Raw genomic sequence first — 21,267 nt, 5'->3', positions numbered from 1 at the left:
TAGCAGTACTGATAATTCCGCTACTCGATGCTAGATGTCGACTATGAAAATACTAATATTTTTGGTACCAAAACTGATGTATGGAGTGAGCACTCTTGTCTTACTATATTTGTCTATGATAATACGTACTTACCTAAAATTTGTTTAATTGCTTGTAAAGGTACATGTTTTTTTTGTAAAATTAAGCAATTAAAATATGGAATGTGAAGGAGAGTATTCTAGCAGTTGCCTTCTATTTCATTCTCATAGAAATTTTACTTAATGTCATGGTTTCATGAGTGACAGACAACCTCATCCCAAACAAGGGAACACATAATAGCGACTGGAGGGCAGCATGAGGCGCACCCAGCTCTATGCGGGCAGAGACATTATCCACAGCCATAGCCTCAGAGTACGAGCAGATTTCATCAAATTCGATTCAGTTATTTCCGGTTTAGCCGTACCTTACTCAACACTGTACCACAGAATAACTATTACAAGCTTTTATTTAGTTTCACCTGACCGTTGTCTGTCTGTCTGTCTGTCTGTGTGTAATAAAATCTTGCAAGTTAAATTTGATCCACTTCCCGGTTTCCGATTGAGCTGAAATTTTGCATGCATGTATAAATCGGATGACAATGCAATATTATGGTACCATCGAGCTGATCTGATGATGGAGACAGGAGGTGGCCATAGGAACTCTGTGATGAAACAACGTAACCTAATTGTGTTAGGGGTTTTTAGAATTGTCTCGATGAGTATTAGTTGTCTGTCGTGAGAAAAGTACAGTCAGCGATAAAAGCTTGTACCAAAAAAGAGATTTTTGCCAAAAACTTATTTAGTAGGTATAGATAATGGATAGATGAAAACAATCTTAATACTTTTTCAGCTAAACTCAAGATACGAGTGCTGCTCAAGCTCGCGCCGGTGTAATCATGGAGCATAATTACAGCGTGATAAGCAAATCTAAATGGGCTCCGGTGCTTTGGGCGGTCAAGGTATATTTACATTTATACATAACATTATCATGATAAATGAGTAGCTTACTTTTTGTTCACCTTTTTAGTCTGTTCGAGATCTTGAAAACAGAGAAAAATAGAGATACTACTCCTAAAAATACGTGTGATATCTCATTCGTCATGATGCCTAGAAAAATGTATTCGAAGCGTGTAATGCACACAAAAAATATCAAAAGTAATATACAAAAAAAGAGGGAAAATAGTAGATATTAGTAGAACTTTGACGTACAATAATTCTTAAACTACAAGTTCAAATTGAATGTTTTTGAGAATATATGTAAAGCATGTTAAGTCCTATATGTCACTGAAAATTCAGAGTTCTAGCTTTAGCCAGCACAAAATCGCTTCGGGAAAAGGATGGTACGGCCGTGCGTCTTTGTTTTGCTCGACTTGGCGGGGGCACTGCCGTGCCCCCAGATACTTATTGCGATATTGGGAAAATAAAAAATAACTATTGCGAAGAAAACGACGAGTATTTAGTGGAGCTTATCTGATAATTAACTGCCTTCATCAGCTCTGGACGTATACAGTGAATCGATTCTACTCCTCTTTGATGAAATTAAAATCATCATTATTTCATCATCTTCTTCGTCCTGAAGCAGTTGCTCCACAAGTTTTCGCTGTCGTATATTTAAATTGTCAAACATCGTTATTTTAAATAATAGCAACCGAATCGCACAACTGCTAGCACTGACTCCTGTGTGACTACTGCACGTGGCAGTCGGCAGTCGCCGCCCGGTCGCGCCTATCCGAATGCTTACGGCGGCGCTGCCCAGAGGGCCTACCGCGAACCACGTTCGACGTGTTGCCTCTGTGTCGCACTTGTAAATTAGTACGTAAGTGTGACAGGGAGGCAACACGTCGAACGTGGTTCGCGGTAGGCCCTCAGCTGCCATGTTCGACGGCGGCAGCCGGATCGCGGCAGCGTCTTGCCGAATGCTATCTTAATACACTCTTCGAATACACTTTTCTAGGCATCATGCCGAAACTAATGAGGTATACGTATTTTTAGGAGTAGTATCTCTATTTTTCACCGTTTTCAGGATCTCGAACAGACTATCTGCTTATTATACATAGATTACCCACACATACTTCCACGGAGCTTCCTTTTTTATCTGAAATAAAAGCTATCCTTTGTCTTTCCTCGGTACCTACTCAGAAAACTATCTTTATTGGTACCAAATTTCATAAAAATCAGTTTAAGATAGAAGAGGTAATGAGGGTATCGTCTTGGGTCGTCCCATTCGTTTTTCGTCAAGTTCTTAAATTAGCCCTATTCTGCTTTGGTCACTCATTCTACATTGAAAGCCACCGACGATTGTGACGTATGTAGATTGGGTGACGAAAGCAGAATAGGACTAATTTAATAACTTGATGAAAAACGAATGGGACGACCCAAGACCATGCCCTCATTACCACTTCAATCTTAAACTGATTTTTAATAAACACAATAAACATACAATAAACATATAAATAGTACAATAGGGAATATTAGGCAAAGCTCTGCGTAGGTGGCACCACTAGCACATACAGTAAACAAACTACGTCAATCACATGGCCTACCGCGAAACACGACAATCGAAAGTTCGGTTTTTGCCTCTCTATCACTCTTGCTAATTCGATCGATGGAGAGGCAGATAAAGAAATCCCGATTTTCACGTTTCGCGGTAGGCCACCTGTAAGCAAACCACCTTGGTGCATCAATGTCAGAGTGAAAACTTGTCAAAAAACTGTTTAAGGCCTAGTATGTATAAGTTACTCTATGGCAGCGGTTCCTAACCTGGGGGTATTTACCCCCGTGGGGGTAAACCTGTTATTTTGCGGGGGTAATAAGCTGACCTAATATCAGGTTCCCTAGTTAGTCATAGGGGTGACCGAACTGAAAAGGTTAGGAACCACTGCTCTATGGTTTACTAAACAAATTAATGCTGCTCTTTGGCGGCAGAACATGGCAGTAATAGTCTCTATTGTAACAGTGCGGTTTGTTATTTTAACCATGCTTCCAAATTCACACATTCAGTTTTGTTTTTCAGGTGGGCTGAAAACAAAATCATCTAGCACCAGCTTAGAAGAATCAATCTCACTGCGTACAAAAATCAAGCGGCTACGTACGGAGATATTAAGGTTACAGAAAAAATCTAAGTCATTTGCAGCGAGGCTGGCAAATGCCGAAGACCTCACAACCAATCCTGCATTCCAGGATAATGTAAATAACATGACAAAACCAGCGCGACTATTTATGCAGATGCAGCAGCAAGCGAGAAAAACACCAAAAGGACGACGCTTCACTGTTGAAGAAAAGGTGCTATCATTATCCGTATACAAAAAGAGTCCGAAATGCTATGCATTACTTCATAAATATTTTACGTTGCCATCTACAAAAGCTATGAAGCGCTTACTGGGCCAGATAAAACTTAGACCGGGGATAAACCCTATAATTTTCAAAAAAAATAAGGAAACTGTTGCGAAGCAAAACCTATCTGACAGATTATGCAGCCTCATGTTCGACGAGATGTCATTAAAACCGCAGGTTTCTTATAATGCGCAAAAGGATAGAATGGAAGTCTTTGCTTGCAACCGTGACAAGGCGTTTGCGGACCACGCCTTAGTATTTATGGTAAAAGTAATCAAACATAATTTTAAGCAACCGATTGCCTACTATTTTACGACAGGTTTGCAGAAAAAGGAATTTAAAAAAAAATATTGTGGATGTTATCAAACACGCACAAAAATCCGGTCTCATAATCGTGAACACTGTTTGTGATCAGAGCCAAGTAAATGTTGGAGCCATCAGGGAACTAGTAAATGACACAAAAAAAGAAAATAAACAGCTAGGTACAGAAGGAGTCACCATATGAACATTTTAAAATAAATGGCAAAAACATTATCCATATTTATGACACTCCCCATTTAATGAAGGGACTCAGGAATAATTTACTTTCCAAGGACATGCGCTGCGTCACAAACGGGCAAGAGAAAATAGTGATGTGGCAATATTATGAAATGTTATATGCCTCCGACCGAACATATAGAGAACTACGGCTAGTGGACAAGTTGACCGAAGAGCATGTTAATCGACAAAAAAATCAAAAAATGCGAGTCATATTAGCGACCCAATTATTTAGCCATAGCGTAGCTGCATGTAGCCGCTGAACACCTATCGGCCAGTGGCGATCTGCCTCAGGATTGTCGTCAGTTAATTGACATTACTTTGATGCTCGACGACCTATTCGACAGCTTGAATGGAAATACCATAAGCATTCCTAACGGAAAAAAATACATAGGATGCGTGAAGCGGAATTCGCCACATCATAAACTATGGCAAGGCTGTAAAACAATTTTAAAGACAGTAACATTTATAAAAAAAACAAGAAATGAGTGGGAATAAAATGCGAAAATTCGAACAGACCGTCCCATCTGTTATTAATTTTATTAAAACTATAGAAGGTGTAGAAAGAATATGGACAGTTTTGTCGGAAAAGTTAGGTTTTGACATTTTATTAACCCGACACTTAAATCAGGATCCCTTAGAAATCTTTTTCGGGAACATTCGCAGCTATGGGGCAAGAAACAACGCACCTAATACTACGGCGTTTGAAGCCGCCTTTAAAGCGCTTTTATTAAACAATTATAACTCGCTCCATTCCAAAAATGCGAACTGATTATCCTTTTAAATGTTTTATGCATAAAGATAAACTGACCCAGTATTTCACAAACACTACAATAAATACAACTGTACAGTTGGTGCAGATCATTTAATCGCATATTATGTGGTAAAATAAATTATAATGATGACGAAGACGAAACTAAACGTGCAGCACAATCATATTACAACAAACATAAACATTACAAAAATAAATAAATAAATTGAGTTGGCACTGGTATAACGCATATTTTTAAGCTCTATTAGGTATTCGTAGTAAATTTTCTTATTAACATGTATTTTCTTATGTGTGAATGCTTTTTCACCACACGCTTTCTTTTCTATTATTTACCAAAAATTGTACTTTCCTAGCGATAATGTGGTGTAAAACATGTATTACTCTCGGCAGCAAAGTTTGCTCGCTTCTCGTGACTCTGCAACGCTCAAGATTCCACTTTTTAAATCTCTCTATACACTAGTAATTTTGGAATATTTCGCATGTTTTGACCTCGATATAAGCACGAGAGGTAAACAACAAGTTTGCTTCTTTACGAGTACACTTATTCTATTGTCTCTGTTACTATTTTCCCTACACTTATTGTATTACTTACGCTATCAACAAAATGAAAGTAATAAACATATTTACTTTAATATTCTGTTTTTTTTTTCTATTCCATTATTGGTAACATTAACGTTTTCCACATAATGTTACGTCTTATCTTATCTTATTATCTTATCTTATTGTTTTCGGGGGCCCTTGCGAATACGCTTCGACCCATAGGGATACAATGTTAGGTCTACTTGGGCGGTTTACAAGTACATTTTTTGTTTGACTTCTTGTAAACAATTACAGTTATTTGTTACAAGAAACCAATCAAAAATGGACTTGTAAACCGACCAAGTAGACCTAATATTATGTGGGACGAAAGTACACATATGGATGCATATGTAGTTGTACACGCACACATACATACTTAGTTTCGGGGGAGAATCAGAGATGGCGCTTTCAAATGAGTTTCCATAAAATGCTTCAAGAGGGCTCTCTTTACCTATATTACTTACTTTACTCTTTGGCCACATCTATTCCATATCGTTTCTAGTTCTATTAATTGACGTATCTTAAAGTTCGAATCGGGCCGTAAGATATGAGTGATATTTTAAATAAGTGATGCACCTTACGCCCAATTCGATTAGGTCATGAACTGGAGGCCAATCCGAACTTACCTTTTGATATCAAAATTATGTAATTTTCTTATCATTTGAATTTCGCTCGTACTTGTTCGTACATGTATTGAGCTCGAGAGATGTAGAGATTGTAGAGAGTTCGAGACGTGCGTGGGCGAATGATAACAAAATGACATCACTTTGTCATCAAAAGGCAAGTTCAAATTGGCCTCCTAACCGATTTGAACGATTCAACATGTTGTACCTACCTAAGGAGTGTGCCAATGAAATTATAATAAGCTCAAAAAAGTTATTTACGATACAAGTGCGGAAGAGGAAATTCGAAACGAGTGGCGATAAATTAAAACACGACCGAAGGGAGTGTTTTAAATCGACACGAGTTGCGAATTACCTATTCGCATCTGTATCGTACAACGTTTTACAGTATATATGGCCCTTTAAACTTTTGACATACGCACGAAAAGTGCTATTTTACACACTAGTGCGGGAAAATAGGACCATATGTACTGTAAAAAATATTACCTCTTCTCTCCTCATTATTCTGTTACTAAAATCTGTGAGATATAACATTTAGCGCAGGCAATGGCCACATTATTGATTGCATTAATGCGGAAAGTCTACCAGACGGCGATATCGTGATTGCGTGCAAGAACTGCACGTTTTTGCACCGATTCAACTTAGAATTTATGGAAACATCATCTTGTAACATGCACCGGTTAGTAAATTAAAGTTATTACCTGATATAAGAAAGACATGTACATGTATGCATTTACATATGATTTCCGGAGAACTAGGCAACGATCACGGATTTTCACTTGCTAAGATTTTAACATAGGTAGGTTAACATAGAATAGGAATACTAGGTGACGTAATAGTATTGCTATTCTGAAGTTTCGCTTACTTTTAGCACCTATACTATAAGAATACTCTTCAGTTTTTGAAACGGATAAAAATTACTTATTTATCAAAAAAAAAACAACGATATATATGAATGGAAATCACTAAAAACTTACAGAGTAAAACTCCTTCAGAAATATAAATACACAATATATGAAACCACGGTTACAATATATCATGTTACCTCAAATAATAGCATTTTCTATGCAATAAAACGAAGTAACACCTCACAATAGACATAGAACATCGAAATTACTAGACATATTTCGCTTAATGATGTAGTTACGTAAAGTGGCACTTTGCGCCCGCATTGCTCTTTGTGCGTTGTGTCTCTAGTATTGTATTATTGTCACCACTTAAGTATCCTTAGACTTGAAGATAATAAGATGTTCTATAATCTTCATAATAGTGGACTGTTGTTATTCATTACGATATGAAGATTGTAATAATATAGGAGTTTTAGTGTATGTACAGGAATAAATAAAACAAGGTTAAAACTTACGCGTTTTGAACACAGATTAACTCACATTTATAGACGGGTCTATCGCGAAACCTTTGTCGAAACGTCGGTAAATAAAGGTAATAAAATAAATTCGCGATAGACCCGTCGCTGTTCTTAATATATTTAATATGTCTGTGTCTCACGGAAGTTTTGTTATTAAAATTGTTTTATCTTTTGGGTGAGAAACGTCAAGGTTTCTTAGTTTAATTATTTTAGAGCGTCACTGTTATTTTAATTAATTTCATTTATTTGCAGCTGCGAAGTTTATAATACTTCCTGTTCTTGTTGTTCCCAATGTCGTATCACTTGGCCAATGTGACATTGTTAGTTCAAAGTCTAGTGTTTGTTTTGAGGATGCGATAAGGTGCTTTAACTTTAATACCGGGATAATTTTGAAAATTGCTTCTAGTGCTTCTGCACTTTCTACTGTAGTGTCTCTCCGTCAGTAAGCTAGATGCCTAGATAAGTTTCAGTAGCAAGTGTGTTGCTAAACTATGACGTGCTTCTAATTGTATTTTTCAAACTCAATGGGTAGGGCCACAGGTGACATCTACCTTTAATATTGTACAACAAATATCCACAGATAGGTACATAATATTATTATAATCAAAATGAAATAAATACCTAGTATATAGTAATAAATAGTTTAAATTAAAGTGCATAGGTATATAAAAGAGGCTTAAGTATTCGTTGCGCTGTGGTTAAAGCACTTTACTCAGACATATTGATATTGATCCTTTGTCAATATCAATTCTATGTTAATAACAGTCTTGTATCTTTTAGGCAATTTCGTTATTTTTTAATGGATTAAGTACATTCTTCTGAACTTGTATGTAGGTAGGTATTCGCAAATGTATTTCGCGATTCCTCATAACTTGGTGCCTTGGCCTGAATTCATCTTCGAGTGTTACCCAATTGTGAATCTTGTTTATATGACCTAAGAGTTGATTTCGTAATATAACCTTCCTCTTGAACTCGTATGGACGAATATTTATGAAGCAGTTCTACTTGAAAATGATAACCTTTGGACATTTTTGCTTACAATTTTACGAGTAAACTATTGGCGAAATAGTTACATATGAAGATTTAAATCGCAAATTCATCCCAGTAGGTACGAATTGATCAAAACATTATTCAGCCTGGCCCTATCAGCCCAGAGTTTACAAATACATACTAAAACGAGCACAACAAAACATCATCTTCGGATGCCACTGGTTTTGGTGTCTTAACTTAACCAGCAGCTTAATTAAAACACTAAACTAAAATCTCTTGCAAAATTCTAATCCCGTCTTATGTCACATAAAAAACTGCAACATACACCTATTATAATGCAACAATCGCACAACCAACCACCTTGTATGAAGATCTTGTACAAAGTTGGTTCACCTGTTTGTGTGATCTCGAGCGACATCAGTAGCCGATCTTGACCTGCAATGCACGTCCACACTGAGTCAATGTAAAACTTAGGTTGTAACGAATCCATTGCTTCTTTTCCAGTGCTGCGGTCCCTGCGTGTGTCCCTGGTGCGGCGGTGTATGGTGCGCGCGCTGTTCTCGACGGATCTCGCGCTGCGCGTGGTGTAGAGGCGCCCTGCGAGCGCCGGCGGCGCCCTGCTTGGCGCTGCAGAGGCTTGTCAATGATCTCATGCTACCGTGTAGGAATTACAGGTAAATGTCTTTTTTTATAACTCTTAATTGATATTAAAGTCATAATATCTAGTCATAGATTCATGAATCATCGCCATCCACAGCTTGGTCATTTCTCTTTATGGTTTGTGCTCATAATACGGTAAATACATGAATGCATATAAATAATTCATACACGCAGATGCATATACAGATTGAATTTTTTAAATGGTTTTAGGAGACCTTGCTTAACTTTTTAATAAACAAATATTGACATTGACAATGACATGACATTCCAAAACGTTTGAACAGAATTTGTACACATTAGTAAAAACAGTGCGAATAGCTTTTTAGAAATCAATAAGTAATACAGTTTTACATTTTCAATCATAAAAGCTTCGACAATTTAGTGTCATTTGGTCTAAAAAGGAATTTTACATCTCGTCCCATTTAATTTAATTTCGTGTTAGGTCATAGCTAGTACATATTTGATTTAAAAAAGGCATTTTGAATCAAAGGAAAAAAATCTCCATAAAAAGAGTGACGGTTCTTTGATCTTTTGTAATACTTAGAGGCTAGAGGCTGAGGACGCATACCAAAATGTAACTTTAGTGTTTTGTTTTTATTAATTAAACTGCTCGACAGTGTAAAACGAAATCTAATTAACATAAATAAGCTTTTATAATAGATGTCATAAACTTTTGTCCCTCCACCAACTGAGACGAATCTAATGTCAACTCACGCATAAAAATTAATAAAACCGTTTCGAGGACATGGATAGACAAGCATACACTCGAAAAACAATACTTTATCTTTACAGCAGGATAAAAATCAGGCAACAAGGATGCTTAATTCTATAGCGAGCCTAATAAACCTAGTACCAACCCATAAATTGTGCACTTTTAATCTGTTTTACGATTTATTTGATACCTATCTGGATCATTGCAACGTCAAAGCTACCTTAAAAACTTTTTTTATGGGGGTACTTTAGGAGGCTGTAAAGGTTCGATCTTATTTATTTTGTTTGAGGTGTTTTATGACGATTTTATGGGTTAGGTTACTATCGATTGAGTCACACGTCACCTAAGTAAATTTAACTCTTCTAATGGGTCACATGTCACGTTTAATATTAAATCGACTAAAGTTGACTTTGTTACTTTGAAACATAAACAGAAATAGGTCGGCTGGTAGAGTTTTCACTATACAACTCCAAGCATACTCCCTTCTGGATATTAAAAATTTTCAAAGCTCAAATATTCTGAAACGCCTAAACTGCTCAATAAAATGTGAGTAATATTTGGGAGTCTTTCCCATCACGGAACAATGGTCTTCCGGACCTTTGGGAGGCGTGCGCGGAGCCGAAGCCAACACGTAGAGCCCCTTTTGACACTTTAATGAAATGTAAGGGGTACACCGAGTGGATGCTGCCGTTGCCCGTGTTATGGGACGTACGCAGAGACATCACGGACGCACGCAGAGGCATCATATTTGGGATATTAATTACTATCATATTCCCTAAGCGGGTGAAATGGGTGGTAAAAATTAGTAATGGGGTTACGAAAGAAAGAGGCAGTTTAAGGTTTACTAAACAAACAAAGTCTAATAATTAAATACACGACAGCGTGTCCAACTATTCAATCATAGAAAAATTTAAGGGGCCCACAGATTACCAGTTCGCCGGACGATGTCGGCCTGTCAGTTGTTCGGAGCTGTCAAATTTTGCATTTATCTGACAGGTCGTTATCGTCCGGCAGACTGGTAATCAGGGCTATAACCGCGAAAATCGAAGTTCGCAAATTGCGGGGATTTTTCTCTGTCACTCTAATTACGCCTTCATTGGAGTAAAAGAGAAAGATCCCCGCAATTTGCGAATATCGGTTTTCGCGGTAGCCGCTCAGTGGGCTCCTTTACGGAACCGTATTGAAATTATTAGATCAATTATTTGTATTATTCAAAAAAACAAAGATTAAACAAATTTACTGCACTAGAAAACAAAATGAGTTGTTAACCACCGTAATAGAATGCGAAGCAATCGTAGTAATGCTGCTATTATACCCCCATTCACATAATAACCGTTAGATATATTTTTAAATTACCTTCGAATGGACAAACCCATTACGGTGATTAAATTTTAGTTCGGTATTCGAGTTTTCGATTCGATTGGATTCCCCGGGTCTAACCAAGATGACAATAGTTCACAGAGAGACAAACGAAACGCTATCTATTTCTATCGCACTAATATGGAAGAGTGATAGAGAGACAATAGCGTTTCGTTTCGTATTCTTCAAACAATTGTCATCTTGGATAGGCCCACGATTCAAATATTTGATCGCTACGTGTACAATGTTCGTTGTGATTCTAATTCTAACCCGTCATGCCTGTAAAGGGGCCCACTGATTGCCAGTTCGCCGGACGATATCAGCCTGTCAGTTAAACGCAAAATTTGACAGCTCCGAACCACTGACAGGCTGATATCGTCCGGCGAACTGGTAATCTGTGGGCCCCATAAGATTTTAGGGAAGAGTTGTTAAGAAATGTACGTTAATTGTGTCCGTCTAATCAAACACGTCTCTGGAAAAAATAACGGATCAGTTTCGACATCCGAACTGCAAAATAATATCGCACAAAAGTACTCATTTATACCGAAACAAAGGGTGAACTTTTAACCGGTACCTACTGTATATACAGGTCCCAAGTGACTTAAAATGGTAAATTTATATAAAGCCATAAATAAACAACTCCAATCTCATTTCGTCTTAATTAAATCCCGTTTTACTTAACAGCTGTAACATATTTATTTTGTTTCTGCTAAATTGAAACCAATACCAATTTTATTTCTCTTATATTTCCAAATAAATTGGGTTAAGCTTAGATATATAATTCGTTGTTTCTATTGAAACAAAAAACGAATATAAAAATGTGAAACATTCATTGAACCACAATGTCTTTATAATTCATTTATAATAATAAAATATTGTATGAATACGGTTAGGTACTTAGAAAAAAAATATTTGAAAAATATATATAAATTGATTCTTACTTAATTCTTGTAAAAACTATAATTAGGTTGTAATTTGCGTTTAGAGTTATTTTTAATAAACTCTAAAAATCGTCTAACCTGTATCCCTTTAAAAAATATCTTAAGTAGGTATATCCCTTGTGACGAGAACTGTGTAAATTTATACTTAGTCTAATTAATATAAAGTAGGTCCTATTAATAATAAAATAGTTTCAAATGAAGTATACCTTTAATTTTCGCCCCTAAGCGCGCATTATGTAATGAAAGACCACCCGTGCAGTGCCATTGTACGAAACTAATGAAAGAGTGGAATATTAAAACTGTAAATCATAAAATTAATTGCGAAGTTGTTTTGCAAAGTAAAATTAAAACAGGTGTGTTTGGGTAACAATGTTGACTTCAGTAGTTTTTCTTTTGACAAATCATTATCATTATCATCGTCCTAGCGGTTGTCCCGTACTGTGACGGGGTCCGCTTTCCTACGTTTCTCCTTCCACTTCGCTCTATCCTGGACATCGGTTTCCGCTACCTGTGGGTTAGCGGTTTAAATCTTTGGCGATGACGTTACGCCACGATGACAAATGTCAACAGAAATAAAAGTATGGAAACGGATTATATCGGCGAAATAATCTGTTTCCATAGTTTTATTTCATGAGTAACTAGATAACCCATCGCTTAACACGAACATTTTGAATCACATTAACTTTGACATTGTGAGCGTACTTAGGCTGATTGGCGTGAAAAGGAGCATAGAGATTTTTCTTTCATAGGTATAGTCCGGTATAGAGCAGCAGAAGTTGCTAAGCGCGCGAGGTATTCAAAATTACCTTGACACTCTCTTATTCTCTTAACAATAAAGTCAGGTCAATCCCAACTAGCAAAATCACGCTAACAACGGTCTCTAGACTACAATTTTGTCGCTCTTATATTGATTTTATATCATCGTATAAGCCCGGGTTTGGGCACAAAGCATAAGCGTATTTATTTTAATATCGTTCTAATATCAGTCTAATTGAATGTTGTTTGCATTCACAGTAATCTTTTTCAAAACTATATTAAGCTGCTTTAGGCTAATATCGCTTTTACGTAAGTATCTTGTACGCCTACGTAGGCTTATATTGGTCGAACGTAAGTATCTTGTAAGCCTACATAGGCTTATATTGGTCGAACGTTAGAATCTTGTTAGCCTAAATAAGCTTATTTTGGTTTGAAACATTCTATTTGTGAAGTATAAATATACGGGTGAAATTAACTGCAACGTGACAAAAACATATTAGTGTAAGTGTTTATCAAACTTTTTATGAATTATGTGTAAATATAATAACGTGCTGTTTATCATCGTCTGTTTATGTTTCAGGGTAAGTATTCACATGGGAAAATATTATTTATTGTAAAGTAGACCCTGTTTTACACTTCAAACTTCATGCGCCTACTCAAATATGTTGTTTGAATATTTTTATAATTATTTTATTTCTTTATTTTGTATTGATAGTCAGCCATTGATGTAGGTGTATTTTTCAAGCGCACTATTAGAGTATTTTAAGCATTCTGAATACAAATGATGTGGCCATGTTGAATAAATAACGGTTCCTTGCTTTACTTATACTAACAATAGTGTTCCCAAAAACGATTTAAGATCAAACCATCTTATATTGATCTTCTCTTTTGTGATATAAGTGTCTTGATCTTATATCACTCTAATATCTTACTAAAGTGCTGCTGTTGATCTTATTATAGCTTTAGTAAGATCAGAAAAGTACGTACTTACAGTGTTCTTATGCTATGTTGATATTAGTCTTACATTCTTACAATAGCATTTAGAAATCTAATATAAAATCAAATGAACTAAGAGAATGAGGATATAAGACCAGGTACTCTCAAGTTCAATGAGACTTCGTAAATGTTGTTGTAAGAGCAAGAGGCTTATAATAGTATTATGCTATGTTGATATTAGCCTTACATTCTTATAATAGCATTTAGAAAGTCTAATATAAGATCAAATGAACTAAGAGAATGTGGATATAAGACCAGGTACTCTCAAGTTCAATGAGACTTCGTAAATGTTGTTGTAAGAGCAAGAGGCTTATAATAGTATTATGCTATGTTGATATTAGTCTTACATTCTTATAATAGCATTTATAAAGTCTAATATAAGATCAAATGAACTTAGAGAATGTAAGATAAGACCACGTACTCTCAAGTTCAATGAGACTTCGTAAATGTTGTTGTAAGAGCAAGAGGCTTATAATAGTATTATGCTATGTTGATATTAGCCTTACATTCTTATAATAGCATTTAGAAAGTCTAATATAAGATCAAATGAACTTAGAGAATGAGGATATAAGACCAAGTACTCTCAAGTTCAATGAGACTTAGTAAATGTTATTGTAAGAGCGAGAGGCTCATAATAGTATTATGCCATGTTGATATTAGTCTTACATTCTTATAATAGCATTTAGAAAGTTTATTATAAGATCAAATGAACTTAGAGAATGTGGATATAAGACCAGGTACTCTCAAGTTCAATGAGACTTAGTAAATGTTATTGTAAGAGCGAGAGGCTTATAATGGTATTATAAAATGCTCTTATATACATATATAAGACTAGGTAATAAGACTAAACTTACTAAAGTGCGTATTAGCTTACCTAACACTAATATAAGAGCGATGATAAGTTCAAAACAAAAATAAGAGCGCTATAAGCTCACTACTCTTATAAAGTGCGCAATCTGAGACTTTTTTGCTAGTTGGGATATCATCTTTTCGGGCATCTTTTTATATGTATGTATGTAAGTACATAGGTGAATACCTCGTGAATACAGACTGAATAGATAGTCACATTAACTTTGCCACATAACATGAATTTAATATAATATTAATTAACTTTCCAAGTGAAGCCTGCGAGCAATTTTTCTAATGTCATGTTCATGTTCTAGACTAACTTAATTCCAAACGATGGAAACTGACTTCCATTAAGTTAAGTACGAGTATAACGTCTTTGGAATAACCAATGACGTGCTTTTTTGCTTCAATCGTTTTTATCAGCATAATTAATACAAATATTGGTGATGTATAGGTATGTTTGATAAATGAACGGGTCAAACGGGCAAGGCTCACTTAATTGGTTTTTGGTGACAAAATAATTACGTGCTTGTATTTTGTACAATTCTTACATAATTGTGATAGTGAGGTCGAGGTTTTTAGGGTACTCTAAGTAGTAGTTTTACGCATGAGTTCGCAAAAACAACCTCGTATTGCTTATATATACCATGAAATGTAAAATAATTAGCAGTTGGTATAATATCCATCTAAAAATAGACTTAATAATAGAGTCTCAGACACGTACTTCAAATTATTAGCATAACTAGAGCTAAGACGTAGAAGTATTAAATACGACTAGAAATTGTGGAATAACCTCATGTTACTTAACATGCCTAGAGCCTACGTGACTGTAGCCATCTACACACAGGGCATGATTTATGTGCTTCTTGTATTTAATTCAGACGAAACAACCTACGTAGAATGTAAAGATTTTATTGTAAGAAAATATGAGACCAATTTAAAAAGAAAGTCCATTTTTAAAAGAAAACATAGCTTAGCTTTCCCAACCCAAATTGTCGCAATATATTTAATTAGCAGTAGGCACGCCTATTTATTGCCTACACAATTCATAAGAACAAAAAAAATGGGCCAGATAAGGAAAATACACGTACTATATTAAGGTTCATATTCTCCGGTCATTTCGTCATAATTGTTATTGTAGAAAGGAAATGCGTTCATTACTAAATATAGGGCAGAACCAAGAAACATTTCCGTACTTAAAATTAATCATACTTACCTATTTCTTTTAATTATTTAAAACTAACCATATCTTTCTTTGTCAACAGACGCGGCTGCACAGAGCTCCTCACAGCGGCCACCAGGCCGAAGCACGAGGAAGACTGCAAATTCGATACCATGACCTGCCCCATCACGGCCAACTGCTGTTCCATACCCTTCGAAGAACTCTCCGCTCATCTCCAGGGCACCCACAACATCATCGCCGTCTACTCGCAAAAAATCAAGATCCTCATAGAAAACTTCCAAACCAAGTTGAAGAAAACAGCTTGCTGCAGAACTAAATACAAGATCATACTGCTTCATCAAAAAAGCGCGTTCATCATCAAAGTATGCATCTACAATTACCATGTCAGAGTAGAAGTGATGAGAAGAAAACTAGGATACATCGCAGACGCCAAGTCTGAATCTAGAAAAAGCGACTACTGTGCTTTAGTCGAGTTCCAATCTAAAGCATTAAGTACAAAGTCGGCCATCCTTATTGAGAATGAGAATTATAGCAAGAAAGCCGAAATACAGTGGAATGATGTCATAATGAAATCGGAAAACGACGAGGCGATTACGATTCATGTTAATATTGGTAAATCTGATGCTGAACGGAAAGATTATTCGGAATCATAAACGGCATGACGATGAATAACTTAAGCTGCTAATTGAACAATTTTGAGAAGTCTAAGTAGAGACTTGATTGTGATATAAGGGAATACTAGCAAGCGTAGGTGCTACTGTTGGTCAATGAAACGTGGACGGTTTTGACCAGTTAGAGCGTCGGTTGAAGTTCTAAAGACACTGGTGCCATCTGTTAGCTTGACGAGTGATTCCTTTAAATAGACACTTTGCTCAGCTATCTCAGTGAGTTATCTGTCTTATTTTTTATCAGCACCGGAACTTTTAATGAAGGCCAATACGGCTTTGGCGATATCGTAAATGTGGTTAATTATTTCGGCCTTAAGAGATCTGTGAGCTTAAATTGTATAATTTCCTATTAAAAAGGTCAGAGGTTTAGTAAATTCGATAAAACGAGTGACGTCTTTCAGTTATCAGTCTTATTACGTAACGGTATGAACACATGTTTTATGTAGTCAGTGTAAAAGTCAAGAAATTGATAATAATTATCTCTTAGTCAAATTTCAAGGAACAGTTACATTCCAAATATAATATACATTTAAAAGCATTTCTTTTCGACGTCAGCTTACATTATATTGCCATAGAAAATCATTTCTTAATAATTCAACATCAACTCCGTACCTACATGAATTTATTTGTATTTTATGAATGAATGAAGCAAAGTTCCAGGTTTATCTTATGTAAACGACCAATTTGTGACTGATCTAGTTTTAAACTTAATTGTATTGTAATACTAAGATTAGTATAATAAAATTATAAATAAATATGTACTTAGATTTTTTTTACACAACACTGCATTTTTATTTCCATCTGATACTTGTATTTTACCGGGCTACCAGCGGCTCCCTGTTTAATTAATACAGTAAAAAAAGACGGGTAGTCTATCTAGTAAAGACGGGTATCTCACGGGCGAGATACTGTCGCGTCACTCCTGTGCTAGGCCTACAGGAGGAATAAAAATATTAATGCTAAACGATACCTACTACTAGTAAAGTCAAGTTTCAAAAGATAGTAGGTATACTCCGCTTACGTGGAAACTATCCTGAAAATTGGTGGCAAATACAGTTGATCTCATACTAAATGATGCGGTTTACTTACATTTACAAGATAAAAACAACATTTCTAGGATTTCATAATTGAAAACAGCGACAGTTCAAATATTTGGTTTAAATGTAGGTACCAAGCGATTTGGGCTTAAAATATCCAGCAGTGCACGTGACCTGCCAAACCAGATGATAAATAGTTCGTCGAAACCAATACACAAGATATTAATAGTAGAGGTACATAACACCACAACAACATAAAGCCATATGATCACTAAACCCATTACGTTATATTTGCTTAATGGGTCGATTTTTATTTTGTTAGGTATGGTTTTTTCCGTCATATTTCAATAAAATTTAGTGAATATAGATAGAGTTCCATATTCTGTACTTATACAATATAATATTTGCACACCCTCCTGGGACTGCGCAAACTCTGATTAGGTACATCCATTTAAGACCAAATGAAGGTATTCAAACGATTTCCAGGTTGCTGAGAATTAATTCTTCAAAAAAATATAATTTGATTGGCCTAAAGTTAAACAAAAGCTTGTAAAATCTGCCCAATTGGTAGCAGACGACCTTTAACTAGGGGTATTCAACAATGTGACGATAAACAGTTTGTCGACTCAACATAGACAAGATATCAGTAGAGGTAACATCACAATTACACACGCCCGTAGTCTTTACCACATGATCATATAACGTTGACCTTGGCCAAATGGTAACAGACGGCCTTATTGCAACTGGGGCGGTAACGGTCATCCACTTGTCATGCCGCGCACGGAGCGGGAATGTTTCCATTGTGTACTTCAAATTGGCTAACATGAACTTTCAACCTTTGACTGACGTAGCGTTAATGACTAACAGACGTTTTTTTTTTTATTTATTCATTTAAATTTACAACTTACGTACTAAACATTTATATTCTCGCCAAACTGTTACGTTTGATGGCGAACGTCATTGCTTCTGTTTCATAATTCATAAAGTACTGATTTATGAATTACAAGTACCTTGCTTTTTCGGTATCTAATATTAGGTCATTACCTATGAAATTGGCGTTTTGTTCGGAGAATTTCAACGAAACACGAATTTCCATACAATTAATTTTGCGGATATTTTTTTGATGGCTAATTCAAACCAAACAAAATTTTTCCAGTAATTTTTGACACCTTTAAGGTATGTTTTCAATATCTCCATTTCTTGAAAATTGGTACCATTAGAAAAATATAAGTAATTTTAATACTCGAACCGACAGCACATGAAAAGACCTATTTTCAAGGCTTAATTCTGAACACTTAACAATAAAAAATAACAATTAATTGTATGTAAAATCGTTGTTTATTGAGTGCACTGTAGTTTTATTGTAATTGTGTATGTACTTTTGTAAAAAAAAAAAAAACTAGGATCAGACTTATATCTATGAACAAAAACGCCAATTTCATAGGTAAGGACCTAATATTATCCCACTGTTACTATAGGCACTCTGTTTTAGATTTCGGACAAATTAGGCACATTAGTTATGACTATAACGTGCATAATTTGTTTGAAATCTGAAACGGAGTCGACAATGTTTTACGGATTACATAGAACAATAATGAACAACACCTTTAAATTCTCGTAGAATTTGAGAAAGGACGTTTTTATTGTTCTAGACACATCACTACCTACTATTTATTTTGAGAAAGAACACCTAACCATTGTCAATATCGTAGACAATAATTACTAAAATCAATCTTATAATTATAATTCAAACATTTGTCAACTCAAATTATCATGTTAAAAACCACAACCTCAAAATATTTAAATAATATATTCGTTTAATTAGTTTCCCTTGCGACAATGGACACAGTCAAGACATTTGTCATTCACAAAGCAAAATGTCGCCCATTATAATTCATTATTTGGGGATAATGTTCTGAAAACACGGGGAGGTAATGCTCTCATTTCTTTCAGACCTTTTAAGCAGATTTTGTTAGATTTTAATCGTTCTTTTCACTTTTCATCCCGTGAAACGAACCAACTTCATAAAGTGGTTTTTTATCTTATTTTTTTAAAAGTTTGGTTAATTATATTTCAATGATTGTATGTATTTAGCTAATGAAATTAAGAAAAACTTATTAGTTACTTAAAGCTCATAAAGGAACTGGAACGAGAATGTTTTCCCTGTCTCGGCTACTTACTTACTTAATTGTGCGAGTATGAGAGAGAACAGCACTTTCTCACTCACTTTAGTCACTTTCTCTCACTCGCACTCCAGAACCGTTGCTAATCTCGCTGCTGCGTACCATGAGTCACTGACAGTGTCAACATTGACATATACGCCAACGTCTACGTAATGACTTTCTGTACATCTCGCTCGCACTAATATGCGAGTACGACCGAGATGCATAGAAAGTACGTTCGCGATAGCGTTTATGTCAGTGTCACACTGGTGGTAGCCACACTGGTGCCAAAGGTTACCCAGCACGCTCTGTACACTTACCTCAGCAGCGATGTACGCAGGTATGACAGAGAGCAGCAACCTCTCTTGTTGCTCTCGCTCGCACTCCAGCTTGACTCGCTGCTCCAGACAAGTCCTGGTGCCGGCGAAGGTGTTCCGATGCGCTCGCTCGGTCAACGCTCGGTAGTACAGCCCGATCCCGCTCGCTGACATCAGCAGGGCCAGTTCACAGCATAGCTGGGGAAGAAAAAATGTGAGTAGAAATCGGAACTTTTATAATATTAACTAAAAGCTGTTCGCTTTTTAATATAAGTTTACCCTAATAATTAATATCATCATAGTCTGCCTTCATCACCCTTGTACAGTAAAAGTATTGAGTCGAAAGGTATAGTACCTTATTTTTGAAGAATAGTGATTTATTTTGACGACCGGTCTGGCCTAGTTCGTAGTGACCCTGCCTGCGAAGCCGATGGTCCTGGGTTCGAATCCCAGTAAGGGCATTTATTTGTGTGATGAACACGAATATTTGTTCCTGAGTCATGGGTGTTTTCTATGTATATAAGTATGTATTTATCTATATAAGTATGCATATCGTCGCCTAGCACCCATAGTACAAGCTTTGCTTAGTTTGGGGCTAGGTTGATCTGTGTAAGATGTCCCCAATATTTATTTATTTATTTATTATGGTGTTTTATTTTTAATTGTCGCTTTCATATTTAATGACACGTTACTCGTTAAAATTCGCAATTGGATACACATTTTAAGAACGTATACGTAACTCTCTAAGTGCCGTCTTACTTTCCCTACGCAAAAATACATTGTTTTTTGAGCTTTTACACATTCAGAAATCAAAATTACTTTTTAGATACCGTAAAATGGGCTGAGTTGGGTGAAATTTGACTTTCAAACCTCGATAAAATTTTATTTTTACTTGTGAAAACTGAATGGTGTATATGTTACTATAAAAGCCCGAAGTACGGCAAAACCTAGGTTTTACCGGTAAATCCTAGTTTTTACCGTTGCCGATCGGTAAAAGCTCGAAATGTTAAATCTTACTAGTTTACTTCGGGCTTTTACCAACACCGATATGGCAAATCCTAGGTCTTACCACGGCGACCGGTAAATTTTGAATCATGCACTGATTCTTGAGATTATTAGATGATAATTTTTAAGAAAAAAAAACCGACTTCTATGGGGCCCGATGAAAGGTTATGGTAGATGGTGCACTATGTAGAAAAGGAGGTAAAAACCACCCACTTTTCTAGTAGCATTTCGTTTCTGTAAGGGTCGCAGTTCTAACCTAACCTAACCCACTTTTGTTCGGTTCTGTGAGGATCGCAGTTCAAACCTAACCTAACCCACTTAACGGCGCATGCGGTGCGGTGTACGGGGGTTTGAGCGGGAGGGGTTGAGAATCAGAGCATGATTCAAACTTTACCGGTCGCCGT

General features: G+C 36.0%; 2 protein-coding genes across 6 annotated transcripts in view; one reads left to right on the top strand and one right to left on the bottom strand.

Annotated features, from left to right (window-relative positions):
• The window catches only part of LOC134795310 (probable E3 ubiquitin-protein ligase sinah), a 67,437-nt gene extending 50,314 nt beyond the window's left edge, over positions 1-17,123 (top strand). For all 3 annotated transcript variants that reach the window (XM_063767126.1, XM_063767125.1, XM_063767128.1), the window contains 2 exons: positions 8,723-8,892; positions 15,757-17,123. In XM_063767126.1, coding sequence (XP_063623196.1) covers positions 8,723-8,892; positions 15,757-16,327 — 741 coding nt within the window. In that variant the 3' untranslated portion in view covers positions 16,328-17,123. The remainder of the gene's footprint in view (positions 1-8,722; positions 8,893-15,756) is intronic.
• Positions 1-21,267, bottom strand: part of LOC134795289 (adenylate cyclase type 2) — a 288,583-nt gene that overhangs the window by 135,118 nt on the left and 132,198 nt on the right. For all 3 annotated transcript variants that reach the window (XM_063767091.1, XM_063767092.1, XM_063767093.1), the window contains one exon: positions 19,862-20,056. In XM_063767091.1, the coding sequence (XP_063623161.1) occupies positions 19,862-20,056 (195 nt within the window). The remainder of the gene's footprint in view (positions 1-19,861; positions 20,057-21,267) is intronic.

This window comes from Cydia splendana, chromosome 12 (assembly GCF_910591565.1).
Source record: "Cydia splendana chromosome 12, ilCydSple1.2, whole genome shotgun sequence".
In the NCBI taxonomy this organism is placed as follows: Eukaryota; Metazoa; Arthropoda; class Insecta; order Lepidoptera; family Tortricidae; genus Cydia; species Cydia splendana.
This window is presented reverse-complemented; position numbering and strand designations above follow the sequence as displayed.